The sequence below is a fragment of the Rhinatrema bivittatum genome, chromosome 9 (assembly GCF_901001135.1).
Source record: "Rhinatrema bivittatum chromosome 9, aRhiBiv1.1, whole genome shotgun sequence".
Taxonomy (NCBI): Eukaryota; Metazoa; Chordata; class Amphibia; order Gymnophiona; family Rhinatrematidae; genus Rhinatrema; species Rhinatrema bivittatum.
In genome coordinates this window covers 209,218,814-209,231,307 of record NC_042623.1, presented here as the reverse complement: position 1 = coordinate 209,231,307, position 12,494 = coordinate 209,218,814, and the positions used below count along the sequence as shown (strand labels likewise).

Here is a 12,494-nt window from a genome sequence, read left to right as displayed (position 1 = left end):
GGTTCCAGTCTGAGGTCTGTCGGCATGTTATTCCAGATGGTAGGATCCGCTGTAGAGAATGCTCTTTCTTTGGTAGTTGATAGACGCGTGGCTTTAATTGGTGGGACTTGAAGGGTTCCTTTATTCGCTTCTCTGATGGGTCTAGAGGAGGAGTATAGTTTGAGTGGGAATTGCAGATCTAGTTGAAGCTGCTTGTGGATGGTTTTGTGCATTGTGGTGAGGGACTTGTGCAAGATTCTGTATTTTATTGGCAGCCAATTTAGGTTCCGGAGGATAGGGGTGATGTGTGCTCCCCGGTTGGTGTTAGTTAAGATTCTCGCCGCTGCGTTCTGGAGCATCTGTAGGGGTTTGGTAGATGAGCTGGGGAGCCCAAGGAGGAGAGTGTTGCAGTAGTCTGTCTTTGAGAAAAGCGTTGATTGAAGGACAGTCCTGAAATCCTGGAAGTGGAGGAGGGGTTTGAGCCTTTTCAAAACTTGAAGTTTATAAAAGCAATCCTTAGTTGTGTTGTTGATGGATTTCTTTAGGTTTAGATGGTTGTCGAGGATTACTCCTAGGTCTCTTACTTGCGCGATCTGGGTGTTGTGGGGTGTCTGATGGGTTAAGCCCGTGTGTTCGGAGGAGATCAGAAGGAGTTCGGTCTTGGCCGCGTTGAGAACCAGGTGCAGGCTGGTGAGGAGGTTGTTGATGGATTGGAAGCAGTTATCCCAGTAGATGAGTGTTTTTGGGAGGGATTCTGTTATGGGGATCAGAATCTGTATGTCGTCTGCGTAGAGATAAGTGTATTAATTTTAGGTTTGTGAGAAGCTGGCAAAGGGGAAAAAGGTAGATATTGAAGAGAGTGGGAGACAGGGATGAGCCTTGGGGTACGCCTAGAGTTGATTCGATGTCGGGAGATTCTTTATTATTAATTTTGCCTTTGAAACTTCTATTGTTAAGGAAGGAGTTGAACCATCTATGGGCCGATCCTGATAATCCGATGTCTGAGAGGCGATTTAGTAGGATGGCGTGGTTCACGGTGTCGAAGGCAGCAGAGATGTCGAGAAGGACTAGAAGGAATGAGAGCCCTTTGTCTAGGCCCATGAGGATGTGGTCTGAGAGGGAGATAAGAGTTTCAGTGCTGAAAGATTTACGGAAGCCGTATTGGGATGGGTAGAGGATTTTATGTTCTTCTAGGTAGTCTGAGAGTTGTGTATTTACTAACATCTCCGTGAGTTTTGCAAGAAAAGGGAGATTAGAGATGGGGCGGAAATTGGAGAGTTCTCTTGTGTCCAGGTTGGGTTTCTTCAGAAGGGGTTTGAGGGAAGCAGTTTTTAGAATGTCCGGGTAAATTCCTTGGGAGAGGGAGCAATTTATGATGTTCGCCAAAGCTCTGGAGATAGTGTCTGGAATGAGCAGAAGAAGTTTTGTTGGAATGTGGTCCGGGTGGCTAGATGGTTTCAGCGTCTTAAGAGTGGACTCAATCTCCAAGGGGGATTGTGGATTCGAAGGTGTCCAGGTTAGCTCCATAGTGAGCAGGGGTGTAGGAATTAGTGAGGGGGGGGGGGGGGGGGGGGGTTGAGTTAGTGGGGAGGAGCGCTATTGTGTTTGAAAAATTTTTTTGAAAAAAGAGCGCTAGCTCATTTGCTTTAGACTATACCTGGTCATCTGGGATAGCAGGGGCAGTGGATTTGGTAAGTTGGGAGACATAGGAGAACAGGGCCTTGGCGTCAAATTGTAAGTCGTGAATTCTGCTGGCGTAGAAGTCTCTTTTTGTCCGTAGAATGGAGTGATTGTAGATATGAAGGGTGCGTTTATAGTCAGATAATGTCGAGGTGTTGGGGGTCTTGTGCCATTTGCTTTCCTTGTGTCTGAGGTCTTGTTTCATCGTTTTGAGTTCTGAGAAGAACCAGGGTTGTTTCCTTTTTTGCTTCTGATTGATTATTTTCACCGCATTGGGGCATATTTTATTAGCTATTGACTCTGTGATATTGTACCAAGATAGGATAGCTGAGTTGGGGTTGGTGGTATCCAGGTTGGGGAGTTCTTTGGAGAGGTGTTCACTGAGCATGTCGGATGGACGAGGTTTCCTAAAGTGGATGGTAGAGTGGGGTTGAGGGAGGTTACGGATTCTTTGAGTCGTGAAGGTGGCAGATATCAGCGAATGGTCTGACCAGGGAACAGAGGTGCAGTCTGGGGTTTCATTGTATGATATGCTGGAGTTTATGAAGATGAGGTAGAGCGTGTGTCCTGCTTTATGGGTAGGTTTGTCGATGATTTGTTCAAATCCCATAGCCCCGAGTGTGGTGAGGAAGGCTTCACAGTTGGGGGTGGGTGGTGAGGCGTCGACATGGAGCTTGAAGTCCCCCAGTATCATAGCTGGCAAGTCCATGTTGATGTGTTTGGCAATAACTTCTATGAGGGGGGAGGTATCAGTATCTAGAAGTCCTGGTGGGGCATACACTAGTAGTATTTGCAGATGTTTAGACTTGAAGAGACCCAGTTCGAGATTGGTGGAGGTCTTGACTGGTGGTGGGCTGAGTCTGAATTCTTTTTTGGTGGCTAAGAGAAGACCGCCACCTCTTTTTTTTTTTTTTTTTTTGTCTGTGTTACTACAGGAAAGAAAATTAGCAGGTAAGAACCAATTTTCCTTTCCCTGTACGTACCCAGATCAGTCCAGACTCCTGGGTTTTGCCTCCCTTCCAGCAGATGGAGACAGAGAAAGCTTCACTGAGACTGGCATATAACCCGGTGTGCCACCTGCAGTCCTTCAGTATTTCTCTGTCTCCAGGAGATGGTGGCAGTTCAAAACCTTCAATCTTAGGATAGGTGTTTAGAAAAAAGGAAAATTAGAGTTCAGCTCAACAGGACTTCCTCCCAGAAGGTTGGCAGGTCTTGGTGGGGCCATCCCTTCTGGTTTGTGCTTTGGTGCGGCTTGTGCAGTGGGGTTTTCGCAGCAGCCCGGGAGGGGGGGGTGTGGATCACCAGCACTCCTATCAGGCAGCAACCCTGTCTCTCCCATGCGCTCACTCATTCGGCAGCCATGCCACGTGGTAGCCATTGTGTGGTTTGTGTAGAATCACACGCGCATCTCACGCAGGGTGGCCTTTGTTTCCACTACCTCTCCAGGAGAGAGGACAGCATGAGAATGCCGGCGGCAGCAGCAGCGGGCCGGCCTCGGTAAGCTGCAAGGAGTGCAGGAAATGCCAATTCGGCAGGCGACCTTTTCCTGGTTTCAGCAGGAACGGCGGCCATCTTGAATTCTTTTAAGGTGGCAACTGAGAGGGCAGCAGGAGCGGGAGCTCTTCCTCTACCTCTCTCACCAGCCTTTGGAAGAGGCCCAGGGGGCCCAGAAACCTCTGGTGAGGAGGAGGATCCTGAAGACCTGGAGGAGTTTTCTCCAGATTTTGTGCTGTTCTTGCCCAGGGCTTATCTCGCCAGGAGGACTGTGGGGCAGCCCCTTCCTAGGCTCGAGGACCCACAGGGACCTCGGCAGGCCAAACGGCCCAAGCGCACACAGGCAGGTGAGTCGACCAGGGTTCGGCGAGTCCTGGGCCAGGTGGCACTGTCGGTAGATGCAGATGAGACCTCGGGGGGAGGGGGGGGCGGGGGCTTCAGGAGGAGCCCAGAGACAAGGATCTGGCAGGCAGCAATTTTGGGGCCAGTCCTTTCAAGGCTGAAGGCTGAACAGGGAGCCTCGGGTCCCAAGTCCACACAGTGATATGGGGCCAGTCTACTCCTCGGTGCCAGCTATAGGGGGTCAGTTAAATCTTTTCTACAAGGAGTAGGCCAAGATCACCATGGATCAGTGGGTCCTAAATGTGATAAGACAGTTATGCTTTAGAATTTGCTCACCTGCTAAAAGACGTGTTTATGGAGTCTTCTTGCACGTATGCAAGCAAAACACGGGTGGTTCGGGAGACCATCAACTGTTTACAGATGCTGGGAGCCGTCGTGCCCTTTCCCATGGAGGAAAGGGGAAACCAGGAAGGTACTCCATTTATTTTGTGATCCCAAAAAAGTAAGGGACCTTCCACCCAATCTTGGATCTGAAGATAATGAATGCAGCTCTCAGGATCCCTCTATTTTGGATGGAGACCCTATGATCTGTGGTTGCCACCGTGCGCAAAGGAGTTTTTGGCCTCTCTAGATTTGACCAAGGCTTACTTGCACATAATAGTCCGACTGGATCATCAAAGATTTCTCCGGTTCATGGTGCTCAGGTCCCATTTTCAGTTTTGCGCTCTGCCTTTTGGTCTGGCAATAGCCCTGAGGACCTTCATCAAGGTGATCGTGGTGGCGACGGCTCTCAGGAAAGAGGGCATTCTGGTTCACCCATATCTCGATGATTGTCTTATTTAGGCAAAGTCAGTCAGGCAGTGGCAGTGGTCCTGCAGCGGCTAAGGTCTCTGGGTTGGGTTGTGAATTTGCCGATTCGCAGGTGTTGGAGTTCCTGGGGTGTGTTTCAACACCAGGATTGGGAGAGTGTTTCTCACCGAGGAGCAGATCAACACTTCCACAGAGGACCTACTCTCAGAGCTTTCTCCTCCGGAAGAAAGGAGACTGTCCCCTCCAGAAGACCTCTCCTTTGCTAACTTCATAAAAGAAATGTCCAAAGCCATCCCTTTTGACCTGGTCACCAAAGAGGACACCCGTCACAAGACGTTAGAAGTCCCTTCAATGATATCTACTGAGCTGTTCGTATCTCTGACTGTGCATGTAAAACTATTTATTGCATGCGTTACGGTTTTATCGTGGGCATTAGGGTCCTAACGCAATTTGATAAATGACCCTGTTAGCCATTTAAGCCATTCATCCTTATCCACCTATATTAGCTGGATGTTAGACTTGCTATTGAGCAGGTTTAAGGTAAAATGGATAAACTTATTTGGCTAACTGTTAGATAGCCAAGTATATTCAGTGGTGTGACCATGCCGCTGAAAATCCAGACTAAGTTAGTTGGATCTGTTTATCTGGCTACCTTGCTCAGCCAGATAGTGGCTGAATGTGAACCTTCTTTTTCTTTCTATGTATATTTTTCAATGTAAGAATATTTTCAGTATTTTGTATTTTATGCCAGAACATACTAAAGTTATTCGTTGTTGCTTGAATCAAATTAATATTCTGATTTCCTTTCAGTTTAGTGAAAGAGCTTGAGTTTTCAGGACCATAAACACTTTGAAGTCAATAATGAGCAGGATGGGGAGAGGCAAATTAGCAGGGTAAACTTATCCAGCTGTCTTTGGATAGGATATTCAGTGGGAAACTTAACTGGTTAAGTACCACTGAATATACGCAGTTAAAGTTAGCCAGGTAAATATACCTGTGTAACTTCAGATCTGCCCTCCACTGCCCAGACTGAACTGGTTAAATTTAAGCATTGTCCCCAGTATGCCCTTGCACTGATTCTTTTTTTTATCTGCATAACATTCACCAGACAGTGACTTACCCGGCTAGAACATATCCATTTGGTGGATAGGGAGAAACTAGAAGGTCAACATTCAGCCACTATCCAGCTAAACAAGGTAGCAGAGAAATTGAAAACTAAGCTAAGACTTGAATTTAACCACACCAACATTTTGAATATTGGCATCTTTATAGTAGCATTTTCTGTTTTATAATCTGTTTTGTTTACAAATCTAAAATAGCACTCTTAATAAGTAATCCTGGTACATGGCATAAACTGTTAGTCATTTACAATTCCAGGGAACTTATATAAACGGATATTTTAGACATTGTCGACAGTAACAAATGATAGGATAGGAAATGAGCAGTAACAAATTCATACTCTGATATGTTATAATGTTAAACTTCCTTAGACAGATATTCTGTTTTGTAATGTTTGTTATTTCAAACTGAAATTCATTTCTTCAGGTATTTTAATGAGGGGACTGTTCTAATGCACTACGCAGATGTTCTTGCTCTCTTGGTTCGATTAAGACAGCTATGTTGTCACCTGCATCTTGTCACAAACACTTCTTTCAGTGGTCCACCAGGTTAGTACATGTACAGTAGGCATTACTCCATGTCAGCCAGGCTGTAAAAATCCTGAGTTTTCTTGCCTAGGCCTAATTTATCCCTAGTTAAGGGAGAGTAGTAATTTAATATAGTACCTAGGGATAATATTACATTTTTAGCTACATCCTATCTTTAAGCATTTTTTTCTGCTTACTTACATATAATTAAGTTGAGGGCAATAGGCTGTATAGTCGAAGAGTGTAATGAATTAAGATAATTCATTTCTTGCTGTTCTATCTTTAAAAGTTTAAAAACTCAATGAAATAGATGAACATCCTTGATTTTTGATGGTTGTAAAAACATATGCAGAAATATACACTTATTATAAGACATTTGGAAAACATTTTGGCCTTACTGATATTTTGAGACTTTTAGAACAATCAATCCCAAAAACTGTTTTGAAAGAGTTCTGATACCTTAGCTGAGACTTTAAAACCATTGTCTGGCTCTCTTAGCACCAGAATTGTTGGTTTATCACAAAATCAAATGCAATTTCTATATAAAAACTGAATTCCTGAGGAAGAAACACATTAAATATGTATCTTCAACCCCCTTTTCTGCAGAGTGCCTTACTGAGTAACAAAGTTTGAATAACCCTGCTGTAACATTATTATCTAGAAAGCAGCCATGCCACTGGTTAGAGTGGAGTTGAATATAAATAAATGTAATGTATACTACATTCTTGACCCATGGGTTTGGTTTATGATAGAAATATTCATGCCAAGGAATACAGTAGCTGAAAAAGTAATTTTGTGAGCAAAGCTTAGGAATTGTGTTCTAAACCTTTGGCCATCTGTAAATCTTCTTAGGCGAGTCCACCCCAGAGGAGCTGCGTGAGAAGCTGGTGAATAAGATAAAGTTGGTCGTGAGCTCTGGCTCGGATGAAGAATGTGCAATTTGCTTGGATTCTTTGATTTTTCCTGTGATAACACAATGCGCCCATGTCTTTTGTAAACCCTGCATATGTCAAGTTATTCATAGTGAACAGGTTAGTTACTACATTTGGGATCTAGCAAATACAACATTGCCTATGAGATTTTCTTTTAGACTGCATAACTCAAAACAGTCAGCTCAAAACATGGGAACAAATACATTTCTTCTGGTTCACAAATTAGCTATATTTTTTTTGAGGGCATAAATAAACGTGGATAAAGGTGAGCCAGTTGATACAGTGTATCTAAATTTCCAGAAAGCATTTGCCAAAGTGTCTTTTTAGAAACTTCTTAGAAAATTAAAAAGACATGGGATAGAGGGCAGGGCAGTGTCCTATTGTGGATTGGGAACTGGTTAAAAGAAAACAGAGTAGGGCTAAATGGTAAATTTTCCCAGTGGAGAAAGGTGAATAGTGGAATGCCCCAGGGATCTGGTCTGGAACCACTGCTTTTTAATATATTTATAAACGACCTGGAAATGGGAACATGAGGAGCTGCTGATGACACAAAATTATTCAAAGTTATTAAATCACAAGAGGATTGTGAGAAATCGCAAGAGGACATTGCAAAACTGGGAGTCTGGGCATGCAAATGGCAAATTAATGTGAACAAGTGCAAAGTGATGCACTTAGAGAAGAGTAACACAAATTATAGATACACAATGCAGGATTCCACATTAGGAGTTGTCACTCAGGAAAAGGATCTAAGTGTCTTCGTTGAAAATACATTGAAATCTTCTGCTTAGTGTGCGTAGCAGCCAAGAAAGCAAATAGAATGCTAGGGATTATTAGGAAAGGAATGGAGAATAAAACAGAGAATATCATAATGCCTTTGTATCATTCCATGGTGCAACCTCATAATCAGGCCAACGTAATATAGTGCGCTTGGTTGAGTGCACGGCTTTTCACGCGCTTGGACACGTGTCCAAAACCCCTCATGCAATAAGGGGATTAGCGCATCCAAAATGCACATCCAGACCAGTGCATAGCTAATAGCACTCATCACATGTAAATTCATGTTGATGAGGCTATTAGCTATTACCCCTAATGCAAAAAATTGCCATGCGACCACAGCTTTCATTTTAACGTTGCAAATTTAATGCCTGCCCCGCTCAAGGGCTGATGAAAAAAAACCCTCCAAAAATCCTGCTTTCTATGATTCCTCCCATTAGTATCCTAATGATACTAAATAGGAGGAATCACAAAAAGCAGATTCCATGTACATAAACAGATCAGTCCAGACTCCTGGGTTTTGCCTCCCTTCCAGCTGATGGAGACAGAGACAGTTTTGCAAGCACTGCCTCTTAACCCAGTGTGCCACCTGCAGCTCCTCAGTATTTCTCTGTCTCCAGCAGATGGAGGAGGTGCAAAACTTGCAGTTCTGTACCCAAGGAAAAAAAAAAAGAAGAAAGATAATAGAAATAAGGATAATGTTGGAGGAATTCCCTCCCAGGAGGTTGGCAGGTCCTGGTGGGACCATCCCTCCTGGTTTTAGAGGACGAGCAGGGGGTTGGGGACCCTTGCTCGCTGATCCACGCTGGGTGTGAAAGTCTGTTGTCCAGTTCCTTCACCTTCAGGTCTCTAGAGACAAGCCTCTGCCACCCTTCAGATAAGCTTGCTGTCTGTCTGTTTTGTAAAATTATTTAAAAAAAATAAAGGTACAGAAAGGAAAAGGGAAGTCAGGTAGCGTGCTTTTCTCTGGTTGTTGGTGTTCCCCATTGGTGGCAGAAGGACTTCCTTTTGCGGCTCCCAATGTGTGTTTGTGTGCTGCACGGTCAGAGCCATGCTGTGTGCCGGTTGATGCACCACGTGTGGAGAGAGTGCCGCGCGCCTCTCTCGGACTGGCCGCTGTCACCGATGCCTCTCTAGTGGGGAGGGAGACAGACTGCGGCAGCATCTTCATCACAGCAGGGGTCTGGCAGGCCTGGAGCTGCGATGTGTGAGACTGTTGATCCTTTCCTGCTGAGTGTGGGAATGATGGCCATGTTGGAGACCTTTACAGCGAAGGCACAAAATGCAGCAGGGGGAGGGAATCTCCAATCTGTCCTTTCTCGGCTGATTTTTCTGTGGAGGAGGCTCGGGGGGGGGGCCCATGGGAGCCAGTTGGGGGAGGAACAGGATCCTCTGGAAGAGGATTGGGAGGGTTCCTCCCCTTTTTTGCCAAATTTGTTTTGTTGATGCACAAAGACTTTTTGGCCCACCAGGCTGCGGAGCAGCCCATTCCTAAGCGGAGGAGGGCAGAACCAACCCCAAAAAGAAGTCCAGATTTTCGGGGGCCACTAGGATTCAGAGAGTCCTTGGTCGTCCTGGGTCAAAGGCCACCAAGGAAGGATCCTCGGAGGAATTTGATCAGAGTTTACCATCTGGGGATGGTTCTCCCGATGCTGATCCTTCTCTCTTACCACAGGATCTGAAGGGGGGACATGGGGAAGGTCCTGACGATGAAAGGCGACAATCCCAAGATTCCTCCCTGTTTCAAAGGGAGGAACTCGGGCCTCTTGATACCGCTGGTCCTGGCGGAATTAAGGAATAACTGTAACGTAGGAGCAGGTTGACCTGGAGGAAGTGGATCTGGTCATGACCGGCTTGAGAGGTCCAGCCAAGACTTTTCCTTTTCAAAGGTTGATTATAAGTGCTAGATGTCAGAGAGTGAGATACTCCAGAGACTGGCCTTAAGGTTAGCAGGGTCATAAATAGGCTTTATCCTTTGCCCGAAGACATTCTGGAGCTCTTGAAGGTACCAAAGATGGATTACCTTGGTCTTGGTGGTTTTGAAGAGAACCACAATTCCTATAGCTGGCACAGCAGCTCTGAAGGATCACGGTGTCAGCGCTGGGCATCTGGATGGCTGTCTGCAGCAGCTTTATGCTCCAGACTAGTTTGTGCTGGGTGCAGTAGTTGCAAGGTGACAGGAATATGACATCCCAGGAGTCTACAGGCGGAGCGATTGGAAGCAGTGGTCGCTTACAGGGCGGATGCTTTGTATGATGTCATTCGCAAGTCTCTTTGAAGAATGATATCAGTGGTCTCAGCTAGGAGACTTCTTCGGTTGCGGAACTGGTCAGTGGACGTCTCATCTAAAGCTCAGCTGGGAGCGTTGCTTTTTAAGGGCAAACATCTGTTTGGAGAGGACTTGGAGAAGATGATATAGCATCTGGGAGATAACAAGGTCCCCAAGCTACCGGAGGACAAGTCAAGAAGGTTCAAAGGTTTTCTCCCTGTGCACTCTGTTTCAAAGGCAAAGGTGTTTCCGCCAGAGCAGAGCTGCAAGTGGTGGTCAAAGGCAGACCTCGGGGATGTCGCAGTCCTGGTACCAGTCATTTCGTGGCGCAGAGTGAACAAACTGTTCCGGCCAAGATGATAGTGGAGCCGAGCCTGCGCTCGTCTCCTAAGTCCCAATCATCGGGGGTCGCTTGACTCATTTTGAGCATGATAGGACAAGGCTCTGCTTTATAATTTGCTCAGCCATGCAGATGCTGGAGTTCTTGGGCGCACACTTCAATACTCGAGTGGGGAAGGCCTTTCGTATGAAGGAGTGGATTGTCAAGCTGCAGGCTCAAATTCGGAACCCGTTGGAGGCCCAAGTGCCCAGGGTCTGGGATTACTGCAGTTCCTCAGTTCCATGGCCTCGACCTTTGTGCTACAGAAGACGTTTATATCCCGGTGGGATCCAATTTCAGAGCAGTTTCAACTTCCACTGTCGCTTAGAGTTTACCAGGCCCAGTCTTTCATGGTGGCTTGGCCAGGACCATTTGTGCCGCGGGGTGAATCTCGAGGTACCTCAGTGGATGTTGGTGACTACAGATGCCAGTCTCTCTGGTTGGGGGGGCTATGTGTCATCCCAGTCTGTGCAGGGCCATTGGTCAGGAGAGGAAGTGACCTGGTTCATCAATCGCCTAGAGACGAGAGCGGTGCAGTTGGCTCTGCAGGAATTTCTTCCCCTTTTGCGCAACTGTGTAGTCAGTCTTGTCAGACAATGTGACGACTATGGCCTACATCAACCGCAAGGGAGGTACCAAGAGTCGAGCAGTTGCTCAGGAGGCGGAAATACTGATGTCCTGCGTGGAACAGCATCTGGTCTCAATAGCAGCTTCACACACAGTGGGGTCCAACAATGTGCAGGTGGATTATCTCAGCCGACAATAATTTGATCCCGGAGAATGGGAGCTATCGCAGAAATGTTGACCCTCATTTCTCGCAGATGGGACATGCTTCATGGATTTGATGGCAAGCTGGAGGAATGACAAGGTACCACGTTTCTTCAGTTACAGAAGAGAGCACGGAGCAGAAGGGTCGATGCCCTGGTACTTCGTTGGCCATACAGTATTCTGATCAATGTGTTTCCTCCATGGCCTCTGGTGGGCAAGGTTCTAAGGAGGATAGAGGTCCATCCAGGAAAGGTGATTCTCATGGCACCGGAATGGTCATGAAGGTCTTGGGTTTGTGGATCTGGTCAATCTAGCAATGGACAGCCCCCTGAGGTTGAGCCATCTACCAAAATTGCTTTTGTCTGGCGGCTTGGCTTTTGGAAGGAGGCAAATAAGGAAGAAAGGATATCTGGAGGATGTTATTTCTACTCTATTGCAAGCTCACAAGACTTCTACTTCCTTGGCTGTGTCCGGGTTTGGAGGGTCTTTGAGTCTTGGTACACGGAGCCAGGGGGTTGATCCTCGGCGAACTTCGGTGGCACAAATTCAGGCTTTTTCACAGACAGGGAACTAAAGGACAAACCTTTCATCAGACCTGAGGGTGCAGGTGTCAGCCTTGGGCTGCTTGCGGGGCAAGATTAATGGAACAACTCTGGCTGTGCATCTGTATGTGCTACGTTTCTTCCGAGGGGCGAAGCATTTGTGCCCCCCCTGTTCATATAAGGTGTGTCCTTCTTGGATCCTTAACTTGATCCTTAAGGGCATGTGTGAAACACCATTTGAGCTTTTCAGGAGGGCCACTATAAAGGATCTGAAGATGTTTTTTTTGGTGGCAATTTGTTCAGCCTTTTTATGGATTTCGGATTCTGGAGTCTCTCTGAGGACAGTTCCGTCTTTTCTGCCGAAGGTGGTTTCGGCGTTCCTCTTAAGTCGGACAGTGGAGCTTCCGGCTTTTCCAAATGTGGAGGTTGATGCGTCTCATGCAAAAGAATTGAGTCATCTGGATGTCAGAAGAGCTTTGTTGCAGTATCTAGAGGTCACTAATAGTTTCAGATTATCGGATCACCATTTTGTGCTATGGAGTAGTACGAAAAATTGTCAGAATGCATCAAAAGCCACAATTGCGCGATGGTTGAAGGAGGCTATTGGTTCCACATACATCTGTCACGGCCGTCCTATCCCGAAGGGGTTAAAAGCTCATTCTACCTGGTCCCAGGCGGCATCTTGAGCAGAATGTCAACTAGTGTCGCCGCAAGAGATTTACAGGGCAGCTACTTGGAAGTCTTTACATAACTTTGCCCGACACTACCGATTGGACATCCAGGCTTTGGATGTCGACAATTTCAGTGAAAGTGTACTTCGAGTGGGACTCTCGCAGTCCCACCCCTGTTAGGGAAGCTTTGTACATCCCAGGAGTCTGG

The 12,494-nt window shown here is 46.4% G+C and overlaps 1 protein-coding gene across 1 annotated transcript in view; it reads left to right on the top strand.

Moving 5' to 3' along the window:
* The window catches only part of HLTF (helicase like transcription factor), a 333,607-nt gene that overhangs the window by 240,813 nt on the left and 80,300 nt on the right, over nt 1-12,494 (top strand). The window contains 2 exon segments of the mRNA XM_029615024.1: nt 5,851-5,972; nt 6,804-6,982. Coding sequence (XP_029470884.1) covers nt 5,851-5,972; nt 6,804-6,982 — 301 coding nt within the window.